Source organism: Giraffa tippelskirchi, chromosome 14 (assembly GCF_054371585.1).
Source record: "Giraffa tippelskirchi isolate mGirTip1 chromosome 14, T2T-mGirTip1v1.2.pri, whole genome shotgun sequence".
NCBI classification, from domain to species: domain Eukaryota; kingdom Metazoa; phylum Chordata; class Mammalia; order Artiodactyla; family Giraffidae; genus Giraffa; species Giraffa tippelskirchi.
The window spans coordinates 35,019,222-35,038,552 of NC_137288.1; the positions used below are offsets into that span (position 1 = coordinate 35,019,222).

Here is a 19,331-nt window from a genome sequence, read left to right on the forward strand (position 1 = left end):
AACATGGCTATTCTCGACTACCATAGACACTACTCTCCTGCCAGTTGCCAAGCCTAAAGCCTTTAAATCTTTACTCTTTTTCATTTCCTATATTCAGTTTCATATGAATTGCCACTGCTAACTACTTAACAATACGTTTTTGATCCCAGGTTCTATTTTTACTGTCACCTTCTAATATTATAGGTGAGGCCATGGAGCTTAGAGTACTTGCCCTCTTCATCAGTTGCCACATAGAAAAGCTGAGACCTGATTTTCTGATTCAAATGCAAATCCCTGGTTGAAAACCAAGGCTCTAGAACAGTAGTCCTCACACTTAATGGTTTTAGACCCTCACTAGACTCATAAATATTGAAGACTCCAAAATACTTTTATTTATATGGGTTATAGTGATATTTATCATATTAGAAACTTAAAATTGGGAAGTTAAAAATCTCAATTCTTTTAAAAAAGCAATAATAAGCATTACATATGAATGTAGAATGTTTTATTCAAAAGCACCTATTTTTTTTCAGAACAAAAACAGTGAGAAAAGTGGTGTTTTACATTTTTTTTTTCCAAATCTTCTTAAGGTCTGACTTAGTAGAAGACAATTGGACTGTTAAACCTGCTTCTCCTATGACATCATACATTCTGTAATACCCTGCTCGCTGTACACTGACTGGTGAAAGGATGGGAGTGAGAAAGGCAGGTAATGTCTTAATCTCATGATGGAAATGATTTTGATCTCAAGGACTCCCTGAAATGGTCTTGGGGATCTCCAAGTGTCTCACGACCACATTTTGAGAATCATTGGCCTAGAGGGTTGCTAAGTCTTTTTCTGACTCAACATTTTCTTGTTCTTTTCATGACATTGCCATTTTGGTTTTGAGGTTTATATAAAAAAAATTCCAAGTCAAACACAATCACATAACTAGCATCTAATATATTGAGAAAGTCAATCTCTGAAAGCTTGGAAACACATATTATGAAGTGGTAGTTTTTTAAAACTCATGATGTTAAATTTCCACGCTCATGACCAAGAGGTCACATTTCATTGTCTTCTCTAATTCTGTGTTCCCATCTCTCTAGTCCTTATGACCACCTGGATTGTAATTTTAATATAAACCTAAATTTTTGTTATTTGTGTAAATGGAGATCAAAATGGATATATAGGAAATAACTCTAAACTGTACTACTGCACTTTTCCCCTTCTTTATTTGGTAACCAACCATGCCTTGAATTTTGCTCTGTGCTCAGACTGTTAGATGCTGGGATATTAAATTTATAGACATGATGTCCCATCCCTGAATTCATATGATATGAACACAAGCTTAAACACCAGTGATCACAGTGTAATGTATTAAAAGACCTAACTCCTTCAAGAGAAACCTGTGATGACTGCCTCCTTCTCAGGAGAACAGAGAGAGTATCTCCTATTCACATCAAAATTCAGGCATGATTGAGAGACATACCACCGCCACCACCACCACTATGGCTGTTACTACTACTACAAATTGCAGCAGTCAACAATGTACTGAGTACAGGCATACCTTATACGTATTCTGGGTTTGCTTCCAGACCATCACAATAAAGTAGCTACAGCAATAAGGTGAATCACACACGTTTTTTGGCTTCTCAGTGTATGTAAAAGTTAAGTTTATACTACATTGTAGTCTATTAAGTGTGCAACAGAAGTATGTCTAAGTAATGTACATGCTTTAATTAAACATATTTTATGGCTAAAAAATGCTTACCATCATCTGACAAGGTTGCCACAAACCTTCAATTTGTTAAAAACTCAATTATCTGCAAAGTGCAATAAATTGAAGCACAATAAAATGAGGTATGACTATACTGATTATGTGCCAGGGACAATGCTAAGCTATTTGCATGCATTATTCTATTGATTGATTGAAGTATAGTTTATGTACAATGTTGTATTAATTTCTGCTCTACAGCAAAGTGATTCAGTTATATGTATGTATTATTCTTTGTTATTTTTTTCCATTATGATTTATCATAGAATGCTGAATATAGTTTCCTGTGCTATACAGTAGGATCTTGTCATCTATCCATCCTATGTATAGCAGTTTGTATCTGCTAATCCCTAACTCCCAATCCATCCCTCCCCTACACCTTTTCCCCCTTGGCAACCACAAGTCTGATATCTGTGTCTGTGAATCTGTTTCTGTTTTGTAGATAGGTTCATTTGTGTCATGTTTTAGATCCCACATATAAGTGATATCATACAGTTTTTGTCTTTCTCTGACTTCACTTAGTATGATAATCTCTAGATCCATCCATGTTGCTGTAAATGGAATTATTTCATTCTTTTTCACAGTTGAGTAATGTTCCATTGTATATATGTATACATATATATGTATATTCCATTGTGTATATCTACTTTATCCACTCATCTATCAATGGGCATTTAGGTTGTTTCCATGACTTGGTAATTGTGAGTAATGCTGCTATGAACACAGAGGTACGTGTATTTTTCTTAATTATATTTTTGTCCAGATATATGCCCAGGAATGGGATTGCTGGATCATATTTTTAGTTTTTTGAGGAACCTCAGTGCTATTTTCCACAGTGGCTGCACCAACTTACATTCCCACCAACAGTGTAGGAGGGTTCCCTTTTCTCTACCCTCTCCAGTATTTGTTATCTGTAGACTTTTTAATGATGGCCATTCTGAGTGGTGCGAGGTGGTACCTCATTGTCATGCATTATTTTATTAAATCTTTATAACAACCCTCTGCAGAGGCAATTTTCACTCACCAATAAGTGTATTATATACCTTCTATGTATCACTTCAGGGGGCAAGATGCTAGGGATGAAATGTTGAGTCATACAGATATAAGTCTATGTGGTCATGATACATGGAGTTTAGTAGTGACAAGGTTAGTTCAGTTCAGTCACTCAGTCGTGTCTGACTCTTTGCAACCCCATGAACCACAGCACGCCAGGCCTCCCTGTCCATCACCAACTCCCAGAGTCAACCCAAGCCCATGTCCCTTGAGTCGGTGATGCCATCCAGCCATCTCATCCTCTGTCGTCCCCTTCTCCTCCTGCCCTCAATCTTTCCCAGCATCAGGGTCTTTTCAAATGAGTCAGCTCTTCGCATCAGGTGGCCAAAGTATTGGAGTTTCAGCTTCAACATCAGTCCTTCCAATGAACACCCAGGACTGATCTCCTTTAGAATGGACTGGTTGGATCTCCTTGCAGTCCAAGGAACTCTCGAGTCTTCTCCAACACCACAGTTCAAAAGCATCAATTTTTTGGCACTCAGCTTTCTTCACCGTCCAACTCTCACATCCATACATGACCACTGGAAAAACCATAGCCTTGACTAGATGGACCTTTGTTGGCAAAGTAATGTCTCTGCTTTTTAATATGCTGTCTAGGTTGGTCATAACTTTCCTTCCAAGGAATAAGCATCTTTTAATTTCATGGCTGCAATCACCATCAGCAGTGATTTTGGATCCCAGAAAAATAAAGTCAGCCACTGTTTCCCCATCTATTTGCCATGAAGTGATGGGACCAGATGCCATGATCTTAGTTTTCTGAACATTGAGCTTTAAGCAGACTTTTTCACTCTCCTCTTTCACTTTCATCAAGAGGCTCTTTAGTTCTTCTTCACTTTCTGCCATAAGGGTGGTGTCATCTGCATATCTGAGGTGACTGATATTTCTCCCAGCAATCTTGATTCCAGCTTGTGCTTCCTCCAGCCCAACGTTTCTCATGATGTACTCTGCATATAAGTTAAATAAGCAGGGTGACAATATACAGCCTTGACGTACTCCTTTGCAAATTTTGAACCAGCCTCTTGTTCCGTGTCCAGTTCTAACTGTTGCTTCCTGACCTGCATACAGGTTTGCCAAGAGGCAGGTCAGGTGGTCTGGCATTCCCATCTCTTGAAGAATTTTCCACAGTTTATTGTGACCCACACAGTCAAAGGCTTTGGCATAGTCAATGAAGCAGAAGTAGATGTTTTTCTGGAACTCTCTTGCTTTTTTGATGATCCAGTGGATGTTGGCAATTTGATCTCTGGTTCCTCTACCTTTTCTAAAACCAGCTTGAACATCTGGAAGTTCACGGTTCACGTGTTGCTGAAGCTTGGCTTGGAGAATTTTGAGCATTACTTTACTAGTGTGTGAAATTAGCCAAATAATTTCAGTGATAAATATACAGAGGTGGTTATACACTGTGCTGAATGCTTACGTATGTAACTATTATTTATTGAGCACCTATGGTATGCTAGGCTGTGGGCATACAACAGGGCTACCATCATTATCCCTGTTCTAGATGAGCAAACTGACACAGTTCAGTTCAGTCGCTCAGTCGCGTCCAACTCCTTGCGAGCCCATGGACTGCAGCACGCCAGGCTTCCCTGTCCATCACCAACTCCCAGAGCTTGCTCAAACTCATGTCCATCGAGTCAGTGATGCCATCCAACCATCTCATCCTCTGTTGTCCCCTTCTCCTCCTGCCTTCAATCTTTCCCAGCATCAGGGTCTTTTCCGGTGACTCATTGGAATGAATCACTGGAAAAGATCCTGAGCAAACTGAGTAAGTTTCAGTAAATATTAATAGCTGGAGAACTTACTAGACTTCAAAGATGGGTTCTTGCACACTGCACTGCTAGCTGAGGCACTGAGTGCATGTAGGGGTGTCATGGAATGGACCACCTGTGGGGTCCCCGTCTTTGCCATGGTGTCATCAGGGGGGCTAAGGCAGAATGTGCTGGTGGGTCTCACCAGGTGGTTGAAAGCTAAGATCATGAGGGATGTGGCAAGGCTAGGTTTTCTCCCTGGACATTCAGAAGTTGTGAACACGGAGAAAGGTAGATAGTATGATTTCTATGTTGAAAGGCAAGAGCGAGTCCAGTGAAATATGTTTTTAAAATTATCTGAGCTATTTTTAAAACTGTATCCGAAGCATTTCCCGTAAACCTTCCTTTGGAAATAGCCCAGGTTTTCTCAGTATAAGGAAGGCAGTTTCAGGAAAAGGAAGTTTGGGGGAAAGAGCAGCACAAGAATAGGAAACTTTTAGAGATAATGGTGACTTTTAACAGCTGCCTGCTTACCTGGACACAAGCTCATTTGTTAATTTCGACAGTGGAGAGTGACCATCACGTCACTGTGATGGTGCGCCTCTCTATGGCTCTGTTTCCCCTAACCCACGGTCCTCTGTGCATTACAGGGCTTCCGGAAAGCCAATAGGAATTGACACTTGTCCTGTGCACGATGTCAAAAACTGTCATGGGACTTCCCTGGGGGTCCAGGGCTAAGACTCTGCGCAGGGGGTCTGGGTTTGATCCCTAGTCAGGGAACTGGATCCCACATGCCACAACTAAGGGTTTGCATGCCACAACTAAAGATTCCACATGCCACAACTAAGATCAAAGATCCCGAGTGCCTCAACTAAGACCTGGCGCAGCCAAAGAAATAAATACCTATTAAACAAACAAAAAATGGTGTCATGTCCACTGCAGAAGGTGGGGTGAGTATCTGATCATTTCTTTGTTATGAGTGAAAAGAAGTACCAGTAGTGAGGTGGAGGTGGTGAGGCCACGCCATTACTGTTGAGAGGGGGTTTTTATGAAAGTTGGGTGTTGTATGTAAAGGGGACATCCCCATGGCCTCTACTTGCTCACTCGCCCTGGGAGGGAGACCCTGAGTGGTGGCAGGGTGGGTGGACAGGTCCATTGGCTGGAAAACTAATAAAGGAGAGGGCAGGAGGAAAACAGAGATCATTGTTTAACTTGTGTTGAAAATTCACTTTGAACCTGTATGCATTTTGTTGTTGTTCAGTTGCTAAGTCATATCCAACTCCCTGCAATCCCATGGACTGCAGCACACCAGGCTTCCCTGTCCTTCACTATCTCCCAGAGCTTGCTCGAACTCATGTCCATTGAGTCAGTGATGCCATCCCACCATCTCATCCTCTATCGCCTCCTTCTCCTCCTGCCCTCAATCTTTCCCAGCATCAGGGTCTTTTCTAATGAGTCAGTTCTTTGCATCAGGTGGCCAAAGTATTGGAGTTTCAGCTTCAGCATCAGTACTTCCATTGAATATTTAGGACTGATTTCCTTTAGGATTGACTAGTTTGATCTCCTTGCAGTTCAAGGCACTCTCAAGAGTCGTCTCCAACACCACAATTCAAAAGCATCAATTCTTCAGTGCTCAGCCTTCTTTATGGTCCAACTCTCACATCCATAAATGGCTACTGAAAAAAACATAGCTTCGACTATACAGACCTTTGTCAGCAAAGTGATGTCTCTGATTTTTAATATGCTCTATTAAAACATTGACTCTTCCTTATGTCATTGCTTAGGAAGTGATCTCAGAGCAAATAAGCAAGTGAGAAAAAAGCAAATTAAGTCTGAATATGCATGAAAGTGACATTTCAATGCCAACAACATATTTTGGACACTGACTAGCAGTCATGGATAGCAGCCTCTAAAAGTAGAGTTTTATTTCACATTTGACTTTTCTCCACTTGCCTCCAAGTTAGGAAAAATATACCTAGCTCTGGGAACTATCCCTGCAGGGAGATGGGTTTTTGCTTATTTTTTGGGAATCAGAATTTTTAAAAAATATTCATTATCTTATTTATTTGGCTGTGCCCAGTCTTAGTTGTATCATGCAGGGTCTTTAATTGTGGCATGTGAACTCCTAGTTATGGCATGTGGGATCTAGTTCCTTGACCAGGGATTGAACCCGGGTCCCCTGCATTGGGAGTGTGGAATCTGAGCCACTGGACCACCAGGGAAGTCCCGGGAATCAGAATTTTTTAAGAACCAGATTGGGCTAGCTCATAGTCAGGCCACGTGGTCACTGGCAACCAGAGGCTGAGTGCCCCTGGGTTAGCTGTCTTCCGGGAACCCTCAGCTGAGGTTGGGCGGGGGCGGGATCCTGTGGTCTAACATACAGCTTCTGGGGTTGCCTCTGCAGGGGTGATGGGAGCAGTGAATAGTGAAATGTCTAGTACCAGGGCGGCAGTGCTACCGGGTCTGTGTTACCTCCCTCACAGGACCAAAATCAGCAACACTATCGGTTAACTCCCCACCATGTATAAGGTACTTTATACATAACTCCAGGTCACAGCATTTTCAAAACCTGTTCTCTTTCTTCTCTATATGGTTATTTGTGAAACTATTTTGCAACCTGTGAAAGGTTTTATAGATCCAGTTAAGATTTTTATTAAAATGTTATCCCCCTTTTCCCTGCAGACTTATGTTTGGACTTAGTCCACAGACAGATGGTATGTTTCCTATCTCCAGGATCATTCTGAGGGTATGGGAGTGTGGGACAGCCAACCGTTTCATATTTGCAATCTACACTGAAAACTGCCCTGTCAGTAATTTGTCAAGGATAATCGAAAAAAACAGAAACTCACGTGTCAGATCTCACAGTGCTTCTGAGGGAAAACCGTAACACCCGTGTGCTGTTAGGAAAAGGACTGGGTCCTGATAAGAGCGTTCACCTGTCCAGTGCTGGTCAGTCACACAAGGTCACGCTCTCTGCCTTGCAGTGTCTGCCTCAACTTCCATGGCAAAGAGTTGAACCTGTAGCCTTCCACCCTCCACCCTCCATCTGTTCCTCTGGATACTCTGCATCCTGGGATGAAGCCCAAAACTCCGGGAGCTATTTCCACCCACAGACAGTAAACTAGTTTTTGGTCCTCAGTAAACTAGTTTTTACTGAACCGAGCCTCAGCTTTGTGTCATTAGGGCTAGTCCTGATGACTAACAGGAACAGACCAGTAAGACCATTACTGTACTGGCTGGGAGATGCTGTGAAGATCAGGTTACCTGCATCGTTAATTTCTTAGGAGGAGGAGCTATGGAGAAATTTCTCTCAGGCCTATGTAGCTGTCCTCCTAAGCAACAGATTTGTTTTCAGCTTATGGACACTTTTTTTTTTTAATTGGAGGGTAATTGCTTTACCATACTGGATTAGCTTCTGTTGTACAACAACCTGAATCAGCTATACGTACACATATATCCCCTCCCTCCCACCCCCATCCGACCCCGCTAGGTCATCACAGAGCACCGAGCTGAGCTCCCTGTGCTACACAGCAGCTTCCCACTGTCAGTTTTTCACATGGTAGTGTGTACATGGGACAAGCTACTCTCTCGGTTCATCCCACCCTCTCCTTTCCCCGCAGTGATATGGATACTTGTGAGTAACGATTACTTCCTCTCTGTGCTGGCAAGTAGGAAGATCGGAGGTATTTTACCCCCTTGGCCCTAGTATAGAAGACCTTGGGGCATGTGTGAGGCTACTGACAAACTTCTGGCTGCATTGTTCTCTCCTTCCCCCGATATCTTCCTTAGGTGTAATATACTGCTTTAAAAATACGTAAATGGATTCAGTTTACTGTTTATGGGCTGAGGCAGGTGTGGATTCAGAATGCCTCTTTAGAGTAACCGAGGGACAGTGACACGATATTGTAGTAGTAAAAAGTCACTACTGACTGCTGCATTTTGCCCACGGTTAGTGCTCAGTTTTTTCAAACAATTAAACTGGAGGAGAAAAACGAAAAACTCTTCCCTCCCCACTGTCTTCTTTTGGCTTAAAATTTTCTTTTGGTTAATTCTGAGGTAGAATTACCAGCTTTGTTGGATTTACGTTTTACATTTAAAGAGAGGCTGTGTTTGGTAACTTTTTCTTCCCCTGAGGAGACAGGTGAGTGAGTCTTTGAACATATGCATCTTTCCATTTAAAAAATGTGACCAGGAATAAACAATCTTTCTGTGCAGCAGCAGCCACTTCCTTCTCTGGTTTCCAGGGCATTGTTTCTCCAGAGGACCAACATTAGTAGGTCAAATTACCAAAGGTCTTCATGACCAAAGGTCTTCAAATGACCACAGGCTTTTTGATGGTGTCTGTGTCTATAGGACAGGAAGGTCCCTGAACCTGTCTTTGACAGAGCTTAGCCTGTAAGAGACAAAACCGAAACTCATTCTCTGTGGTCTTTCTCTGACATAACTTTCATGCTGGTAAAAAAAAACTGTTCCATTGGTAGGAGGTCACATTTCATCCATATAATATATGTATCAGATTGGAAGAGAGTGTCCTAGTAGTAAGCTGTGAACTTGGATTAGGCTAAAATTCTGAATACATGGTATGGAAACTTTTCATTACTTCTGTAATTTCTAAAGTCTCATTTAAATGATCAGATCTGACCAAAACATTTAGTGAATAACATAAACATATCTTACAAAATTTTTTAAAAAGTTATAACATACAGGTAACCTTTAAGACTGAAAGGAATACTGTAGTGTAAAACATGAAGGACTCTTGCTACACGGAAAAAAAAAATGTCTACTTTTTTATTTTCTGAAAAAGAATACGTTTAGCTACAGGGCTAGTTTCTAATGAATAGTATAAATTCAAAGGTACATTAATATGCTGGGTGTACATGTGTGTGCTCTGTCGTGTCTGACTCTTTGCGACCCCAAGGACTACAGCCTGCCAGGCTCCTCTGTCCATGGGATTTTCCAGGCAAGAATACTGGAGTGGGTTGCCATTTCCTCCTCCAGGAGATCTTCCTGACCCAGGGATCAAACCCTGCACTGGCAGACGGCGTTTTTACTGCTGTGCCACCTGGGAAGCACACATTAACATGCTGTTGCCCTTTAAGGTCAATTTACACCCCATCTTGATAAAATCGTTACAAACTACAAAGAGAAACCTGTTTAAGAAATTAAAAACGTGGCAAACTAGAAAAGGTTCAACATTTTCTGTCAGTGGAAAGAGAGAAAAAGGCATTCAACAAATTGGCTCCAGCTGGGCCTTCCATTTTTGTTCGAATCATAAGCCCAACACAGGAGACAAGGCCTTAGCAAAAGCACGTTCTGTGTGAACTCCACTGATCACTGATCCAGGTCACAGCTTGGGAGAGGGGTCTGCCCTTGAGCAGTCTCATGACCGGAAGCCTTGGTGCCATCTGAGGGTCCCCAGGGGTTCAGTGGACTTTACACTTTGCCATGTTAGGCAGTGAAGCCAGAACTCTTCCAATGAATGGAGAATAGTCTCTTATGAGTTCTTGGTTTAGTCAGACAGGAGCTGTTAGACATCCAGGGAGAAGGTGTTCTTACACTTGGTGCTGTTTGGTGATACTGTGTCAGGGCTAAGTTGGGTCAGTGAATATTTACTTGTAATAGCAGCCTCAATGGTCATGGTGGCTCTGTTCTATCCATTCAGAGGAAGAATGAGAAAGGCCAGACATGAAGGTGTGTTTAATTTTAGAGAACCAGCATCTTGTGGAGTGCATTAACTTTTTTCCCTTCCCTCTGGACTCATGGGCTTACCCATCATACCAAGTAGGAACACCTCAAATTTTTATCCATGATCTCAGATTTAATAAAATGGAGCAAATATGTTATTTTACCACTTTTGAACTGTTTAGGGGCTTCCCTGGTGGCTCAAATGGTAAAGAATTTGCCTGCAATGCAGGAGACCTGGGTTTGATCCCTGGGTTGGGAAGATGCCCTGGAGAAGGGGAAGGCTACCCACTCCAGTATTCTGGCCTGGAGAATGCCATGGACTGTCTAGTCCATGGGGTCGCAGAGTTGGACACAACTGAGTGACTTTCACTTTTCACACACGTGCTCTAAGCATGTGTTTGACTCAGTGGGTAAAGAAGCCGCCTGCAAGGCAGGAGACACAGGAGACACGGGTTCAATCCCCGGGGTCGGGAAGATCCCTTGGAGGAGGAAATGGCAACCCACTCCAGTATTCTTGCCTGGAGAATCCCATGGACAGAGGAGCCTGACAGGTTATTTGTCCATAGAGTTAGACACAACGGAGAGACTGAACACAAACAAACAAGCAAAACCCCATTTCCCAACCCAAGTAACTATGGCTCAGGCTTCCATCACAAAAGTACCCTGTGGAATAATGTGTGAATTGAGAGCAGTGGTGATAGCTCTGTGATTTTCCTGCTTCAAGGGCCTAAAGGCAAATGAATGGGGAAGAGTTGCCAAGGGCAGTACAGACACAAAACTGGCCTCTAGGTGGTGCTTGAAAGCAGGGTCAGGAAGGCTGGCATCCTTCGGGATGAACTACAGTAATCTGCAGGCTCCTGGGCAAAGTCTTCTACAGACTGTCACCTGTTCTACAGGGTATCCAGGGGGGCACCAGGCCAGTTTGAATACATTTCTTCAGTTATTCCTGCAAGGTGTGTATTCCATTTATGTCTGTCAATCATCACTGTTAAAGTCAGCAAACTGGAGGAAATACACTTAATCAAATAGCCTTTGCCAATTGCAGGTCATTTTGCCACAAAGCTTTACTTCAAAACATCTACTTGCTTTTGCCCAGCCCCTGTGTTGTCCAGATGGGAATGAAGCTTTTGTTGGCTTGCAAGTGGAATGTTTCCTAAAGGAGGATTCTTAGTGAAAGTCGCTCAGTCATGTCCAACTCTTTGCGACCCCATGGATTGTAGCCTGCCAGGTTCCTCTGTCCATGGGGATTCTCCAGGCAAGAAAACTGGAGTGGGTTGCCATGCTCTCCTCCAGGGGATCTTCCCAACCCAGGGACTGAACCCAGATCTCCCACATTGCAGGCGGATTCTTTACCATCTGAGCCACCAGAGAAGCCTGTTTTTTAAAAAAAAAAATTGTAGAATTTTAAAAAGGTAGTATAGCTGCTACATTTGATTTAAATATTAACCTGTAATTCCCGCTAAAACATTTGCCATCAATAAAAACAAGCCACCCCCTCCCCATGTAAACCATGTGGACTTTGTGAAATTTACATAAAGAACCTGTTAGTATAAACATGCTCACTCAAAAGGAAACCTGTAGCGTAAAAATTTAAGACTCTATAGAACCAGGCTGATTTTAACATATACTTTTTTTTATTAAATATGTAAAAAGATAAACGCAAGTCAAGTTATTCACATATTCAGAGACAAAAAACTATTCTACCATGCGACAATAGATGGGTAATGTAAAATGAATGTGATACATCTGAATAAGACCTTTTCATCTATTATGTCATTACTTATCTATATTTATAATTAACAATACATATGTTTACATTCCTTTCAGTTTACATTTAATATATAACAAAAGCTTTATGGTGTACTATTTAGTAAAAGTAATCTGAATGCATATTAAACCTTAATGGAATAATGGAAATACTCACCAGGGAAGGGAGGAGTTCCTGGTTCCCTTCTGGAGTTTACTTCTCTCGGGTCAACGGGATGTGTCTTTTGTCTTTTCTTTTTCTGCTTTTCTGCTGTTTTCTCTTTACCCCCTGCTTCAATCACTTCCTACCTGATATGAGCAGTGGACATACTATAATCAGCTGTGGCGAGTGTGAAGTGGACACTAAGACCCAAGTCCAGCGGATGCTTCTCAGCCCAGCATGAGGATGTGTGACGAGGGCGGGGGACATGGAGGAAAGCCCGCACTGGCTGCTGAGATGAATGATGGGGTACAGTCATCGGGGAGAAAGGAGCAGTCCTGGGAAATGAGAGGTGAGCTGCACAGAAGCTGGGGTGCAGCCAAAGAGGACTGAGAAACTTAGCTGTCAAAGACTCTCCGAGGCATCAGTGATGTCCTGTGCAGTGGAAGACATCCCAGATGGAGACAGGGAAGTACATAGCTCCTCTCTAAGGAAACCAAGAGTCTGCCCCGAGACGCCGGGAAGGAAGCGGAAATAGGATGACTGGTCAAAGTGATCTTTGCCAGGTATCTGGCCAGTATGTTAATAGGCGAGAAAGTCGGGGATTTAGGGAGGAATGGAGTGGCTGAGTGTCACTGGTGAGGCTTATGCACACTACCCAGTAATCACCCTCATGATGGGAGTGTGGGTCCTGCCCTACCTGGCACTGGGTGTTACTGACGTGTCCAGGGCAAGCAAAGAACCGCCCGGGAACCACTGAAGTGTCACCTGCAGGGAACTACTTACTGTGCCTCTTCACCAGAGCTGTTTAAAAAGAAGGAAAGTCACTCATTGAGTGCGACAGGCTTGGGAGAGGACACGCCGTGAAGCATGATGCTGCGATGCTGCGTATAGCACGACCACGCCCTGCGACCAGGTGTGGGAGGACGTCACCGCAGAGAGCCAGGCCGGATTCCAGCCTGAGAGAAGCGAGCGGTTGCTCAGGCGCAGAGCAAGCAGGAGAGAGAAGAAAGGGAAACCAAGCCCCGCGGAACAGCTGTCCACTTCTGCAGCGTCCTGGAACAACCTCAAAAATACAAGCAATCCTTTTCACGTGTAACTCGATAAATACCACTCTGCTGCCAAAGATCTGAGAGGACTCCTTTTGGTGGAAAGCTTCAAGGCTAGAATTTAGAATTCATATTTCATCAGTTAATAAAGAAATGTCAAAGCTTTATGAGACATAATTCAGAAATTTATTTGAAGCTTTTTCAGTTAAGAGGAAAGTAGGGGGGCACACACTTGTTTGTTTTTTGTTGCACCTGCTAAGTCAAATACCAAGTGAAATGAATGATCCAGGGAGGGAAACCATCTTTCAAAGGAGTGGTTGGGGGGGTGGGAGGGGGGGAGGCAAAGATTTGGTAAGATACTAAGAAAATGTGCAAATATTAGTTTAAAAAAAATAAGGAATGCTTTTAATCCATTCATGTTTCCTCTATTTATGAATTGCCACGGTTTAGCGAAGGTCAATGACAAGAAGGGCCATCGTACTGAAGAGGGGGAATTCCTTATTCCTGAAGGCATTGGGAGTCAGATTTTTCTGTGCTGTCTTTCCAGTGTCAACACCAGACTTCAGAAGCAGGGTTCTCCCTTGGGCTTACACTCCTATCATAAGGTCGTCACTCCAGGCCTTCCAGCAAGTGTGTGGCACGCCCAGGGCTGCACACCCTGAAGTCATTCTTTAGGAGGAACCCCCTAGTGTGGATGACAGGGTTGGGGCTAAATCCCACACGAAGAGGCAGGAAGGACCTGTGCCCGTGTAGACCCCCTCTGACTGCAGACACCCGATGACAGCTTTTGGGGAGAGTGGCTGCCCACCAAAGAGGACCCTGAGAAAGAAAACAGCATGAGAACCTGGGTGGGGGGAGGAGGCAGGGCAGGGGAGGGAGGGGCAAGCAGTTGGAGGGCCAAGTCAAGATGGTGTTCTCCTTGAGTGAATGTCTTTCAAAACTAACAACATACTGTGTGGTTGTCTAACATGCTGATGGATGAACACTGCTAGGCCCTGAAGTCCTAGTTTTGATTCTTTTTATCTTCCCTTTCGTTTGTGAGTGGAGGGAGAAACTGACTCTCTGTTTTTCCCCATGAAACAAGTCACTGTCATATGGCTTTCGTATCAAGTTATCTCTTTCCCTTTGTTCCAATTTATCATTTGACCAAATTTATGTTCACAGAGGTTAGACTTGCAAACATCAAAGCACCACAAATGTGTGTGACATCTAGTGACACTGGGTTGAGAAATGCCAATATAAATACCATATATCAAATTACCATTGTTTCACACCAGGATAAGAAGGGAACGGTGGTGGTGGTGGTGGTGGTGGTGGTAGGGTTGGGGGGAAGTTGTTCTGGAAAGAAATGCAAAGAGCAGAACCAATCTCAAGCAGCCAAGTGGGGAAGTTGAAGGTATGTGACCCCCGGGACGTCTTGGGGAGGCCGCCCATGGCCGCTGCTAGTGTGTCTTGGCAAAGGAAATGGGAACCGAGCGCAGTGCTGGCGTGGGCGCTGGCGCGATGATGTAACAGCAGACTGGGAACAACTGGTTTCTGATGAGCTTGAGGCCACACGTGTTCCAATTCTCCGGAAGAGAAGTTCCCACCAAAACGCAAGTGTGGAGAGCTGCTGGGACGGTTCAGTACTCTTCCTGCTGCTGGGGCTGCTGTTCGTGGACTTGCTCCTCTGCTTCCGGCTCCTCTGGGTGGCCCTCCTGTGGAGGGACAGGGGCCAGGGGGAGGTTTCAACTGATGGAGCTCATGGCTGGCGGCCCCCCCGTGTCCCCGGCCCCACCGTGACTGCGCGGCACGGCGTCTCCATGGCGTGAGCTACACGGAGCCTCCCTGCTCCCAGGAGCCGAGGCGCACACAGGGACGCCTTCCCGTCCCCCGCCCCTTCAAAGATTGGACCCTTCTAGAGCACAGCCAGCAGGCTTTGTGCACTGCCTTTTCCTTCTATCCACTTTGGAAGCACAGCTTCACAGAACGCACGACATACTTCCCCACCCTCCGTAAGAGAGGGAACCAAAGGACCCAGGAGTGTTATGATAACCAGGGGTGAGGCTGCTGTGACAGGGCACTGACCCCGGGACCCCGAGGGTGACTGGGACTTCCTGTCTCCTGCCCTGCTCTGTCTTCCTCCTCACCTGGTAGCGTGTCTGCTTGAAGCAGACCCTTTGTTAGAACCTGTTACTCCTCTGATGTGGAGAAGCTGCTTGTCAACAGTGATTAGGTAAAGAAAAGGGTGACAGCCACGGTTCCGGGCTGCCCCCGGCCAGGCGGTTTCTCCATCAAGGGAGTGCAGGAGTTGAGCTCCTTCCGACCATCTATTTTGGGTACGTGAGGCGTTTTTTGCTTACTTTTGATGGTTGAGGTGTTCCTCCACTTGGTTCCAAATGACCTACTTACTACTTGCCTTTAACCCAGGGAAATACATCATGAACACCAACTCGGGGGAATACCAATCTTGGTCAACCATACCTGTAAATCTTTTAATTTTCTGACCTCTCAAATAATAATCAGCTCTTTGTTACTCAAACAGAGGGAGTGCAGCTGATCAACAGGGCCGACTGTTGCCTCCAGAATGCACAATGCGGGAGCGCCCACTGGGACACACAGACACACTCGTCTTCTCTCACACTTTGCATACCTCCTTCCTGTCTGGCCCTATTCCCTTTAGCCCAGGACACATCTCTCAAGATACAACTCAAATACAGCAGGATCATCTCCCCAGACCCCAGAGCCAGGATTCTTTTTCCTTCTTCCCGCAACATTTTGCTTATGCCTTGGCTGTAAAACATCAAAGTTTTACATCAAATTGTAATTTTGCTTATCTCAAGCCTTGTGGCCTCATCCAGTGGATCCTGAGGCTCCATAAGTTGGGACAGGGCCTCATCATCTGTCAGACCTCACATGTGTGTACAACTCTTGTGCACATGTGTCAGGAGGACATCAGAGAGGGTGCCACAACAGATGAGCCAGACTATCAGCCAAGTTCACGTGCCACTTATCTTCTGAGAGGCAGCGTTAACGTCAAGGTTATAAGCATGGACCTGGAGTTCATCTCCCAGATCCATTATTTACAAGCTGAGTGACTTTGGGTGACTTAACTGCTGGGTGCCTTGGTTTTCTCATCTGTAAAATGGGCGACAGACCAAAAGTGCCCATTTAACAGAATTTTCAATGAGTGTCACTGGTAAGTGAATCAATGGAGTCACTCAATTCGACAGAGGGCTCTGAGTTAACATAGGTAAAGTGCCTAGAACAGTGTTTGGCACATAAGTGTGAGCTGTGATTATTTTTTTCTTGGAAGGAGAAAACTCGTTGGAATATATTTTAGAAGTAAAAAAGATTTTTTAAAAAGTAATCTTTTCTACAACAGGAGGAGAAAATGATGCTGTATTGAAGACTCAGGTTCAAATCTAGCACCATCCCTTGCTGGACTGGAGTCAAGATGCACATGAAATATTTGGTCTCCCTGCAACCACACCTATCATCACACCCAACACGGCTCCACCTCCGAAGACCCTGATCCTCCTCTCTGCCCACATCTGCTGTCCTTCGGGACCCCTCGGCTCCTTAATCCCTTAACTGCTGCGTCCTTTGACCTCAGAGCCCGGAGCCCTCCTTTACTCCAGGCTCTGCCAGTTTGTCCCCGGGCCAGCCCCACAGCATCCTCCACATGCCTCTGTACCCTCCTCTCTGCACAGAGTTAGAGCCTCACGGGCAGAGGCGCCCTCCCGGGAGCAGAAGAGCATCTCCTGCTGGGATGGGACAGGGAGGCCGCCACTGGCCGCCTCCAGCCCGGGAGCAAAGAAGGGAAGTCCTGCTCCTGGGAGCTGACCGGGGGTGGTGGACCAGGGACCCACGTGTCGGCTCTGCTGCACGCTCCTCCCCATGCCTCTCTTACTGCCTTCACCCCAGAACAGGTTGCTCCTCTGAGCTTTACATCCATGACTCATGCTTCCATCAGGGTACACACTGCAGCTCTCTGTGTCTCTGTGTGTGTGTGTCTGTGTCTCCGTGTCTGTGTGCACGCCTCCGCTGTCTGGCTACAAGGCTGACTTGAAGACTCAAGCTGACTCTACTTGACGTCTCCAGCTGGACTCTGAGCCTCTGAGTCCCCCAGGGGTTAGAGATGTTGTTTGATTCATCACCCTAACTTTAAAGAGTTAGCTTCTTCCATATCACATTGCCCAGACTTCAGCTGGTGTGAAGTGTGCTTTTCTTATACAACTGTTTTTGTGTGTTAGGCAGTTGGTGGGAAGATTGCAGAAATGAGGCTCTATCTGACAGTTTACAGAAAATCCTGTCTGCTCACACCAGGACTGGGAGTCAACTGTGGGATGACGTATTTAATCCTGGACTGGAAGTTGGAAGAGGTGGATTCAAGGAACCGTGGGCCTGTCACACCAGCGGCAGGCCCAGAGACCCACTCACTGGGTTAGGCCCCTCCCCAGGCCTGCTTTCCACACTTGCTGAGCAAGGGGGTGGGTGTGATGTCCCGGCCGAGGCCTCGGGTCTCCAGCTGGCTGGGGGCAGCCCCTCACTCACGGGGCGCCCCTGAGAGGTCACACATCTCATTGGCAGGAGCCTTGGACCCCAGAGCACTCTTCTTACGGGGTAACGCGGGTGTAAAGAGCAAACATCCTGCGCTACCAACGGATTGCTAACGCCTGGGGTGCAAATGAAGGTGCCCTGAAGGCCTAGCAGGACGCACCGGTCACACATCACCACGGGGAGCTCCCAGCCCGCTGGGCCATGGAGGTGCTCACGCTCAAAGAGGATCTTTCTCTTCTGCCCCATGAAAGAGGGAGGAACTTAAACGCACAGTCAAGGAGGCAGCCAAGCGAAACCTAGGCCAGATATGTGACTCAAGCACTGGGGCGCCACCTACTTAATTAAGTCTAACACTTGCATGTCAGTCCATCACCGCCTCCTAAATGATGAGCTGTCAGCGGCTGCTTTGGAGTTCCTTCTTCTTTCAATGATAACAGAAGTAGAAGGGAGCCACAAGTCAGCCCTGGAGGGGGCTCCAGGCTACTGTAGGCGGGGCGAGAGCGGGGGCGCCTCCCACCTTCCTAGATGGAGGCTCAGCCGCCACCCCTACACCAGCGCATCCGGCTGTTCTTTCCTCCGCTTTGTTCGTGCTGTTTCCTCTGCTGAAAAAACACTCCCCCGTCCCTCACATTCCTTGTCATCTTTCAACGTCCACCACAAATGTCATCTTCTCTGTGAAGTCCCGGCTTGTCCCTCCAGGCTGTCTTTATGTGCACCCCACACAAGTTTATTTATGTCTCCATTACCGCATTTATCACAGCCTGACATATTCCAGTCGGTGGTGTCCACGTTCTGCCTCTCTCGCCAGGGCGGCAAGCTCTGCGAAGGCAGGGGCTGTGTCTCGCCTTCTACATACCCAGTGCCCTGTCCAGTGACAGAATGCAGGCTGAATCCAAAACACGTGGGCGGAGGTGGGGAGGTAGCTTAAGCCATTCTGCCCAAAGTGGCTTCCGGGACAGGACCGCAGGAAACACGCGCCTCTGTATTAGCAGGCGACCCTCTGTTGACAGAAGCGCAGGGCAGCAGCTACCCAAGGACTAAGCCTAGATACCTGTGGCCCCAAGCCAAGTATTAAAGATTATGAGAATCATCAAGACAGGAACTGAACAGCTAGCTGGCCATCTGCTCTGGAAACTTCCATGAGGTTTCTACGACTACAAAGTGAACTGCCTCTGTTTACTTCTACACTCAAAACTCATCTGCATGTCTACATCTTCCAAACATGTTATTCGAGGATCGGTTGATTATGAGAATCAAAGACCAGCCAAGGTGAAACAAAGACTGAGGGAGGAGACCTCTCCACCTGCAGTGCCGACGCAGGGTCCGTCTGTGGTTAACTGCAGAGCAGACCCTCAGCGCAGCCTCGGATTCCTCAGCACCTCTCCCACTTCCAGGAGGAAGGCAACCAGAAATCTCCGCCTCTCGGAGGTGCACAGAAGTCAGGCCAGCGGCAACAGGAATAAAGTGCTGGCATTTTTTTCCCTGACACCATACGTGGCGTGGCTGCATGTCCAGCCAGGACTGAAGTGTGTGAATGGCCTGAAAACAGGACGCAGTGTCAGGGTGAAGCACAGTGGGGAAAAAGGAGCTTTCTGGAGCTTTCGGGGTGGGTGCA

At 45.7% G+C, this 19,331-nt stretch overlaps 1 protein-coding gene and 1 long non-coding RNA gene across 9 annotated transcripts in view; one reads left to right on the forward strand and one right to left on the reverse strand.

The window, feature by feature from the left end:
• LOC145534599 (uncharacterized) overlaps positions 1-13,339 on the forward strand; it is an 86,088-nt gene extending 72,749 nt beyond the window's left edge. The window contains exons 5-6 of the long non-coding RNA XR_014074786.1: positions 570-688; positions 12,288-13,339. This is a non-coding gene — a long non-coding RNA (uncharacterized LOC145534599). The remainder of the gene's footprint in view (positions 1-569; positions 689-12,287) is intronic.
• The window catches only part of MAPRE2 (microtubule associated protein RP/EB family member 2), a 208,534-nt gene continuing 202,540 nt past the window's right edge, over positions 13,338-19,331 (reverse strand). For all 8 annotated transcript variants that reach the window (XM_081562455.1, XM_081562457.1, XM_081562453.1 and 5 more), the window contains one exon: positions 13,338-14,871. In XM_081562455.1, the coding sequence (XP_081418581.1) occupies positions 14,797-14,871 (75 nt within the window). In that variant the 3' untranslated portion in view covers positions 13,338-14,796. The remainder of the gene's footprint in view (positions 14,872-19,331) is intronic.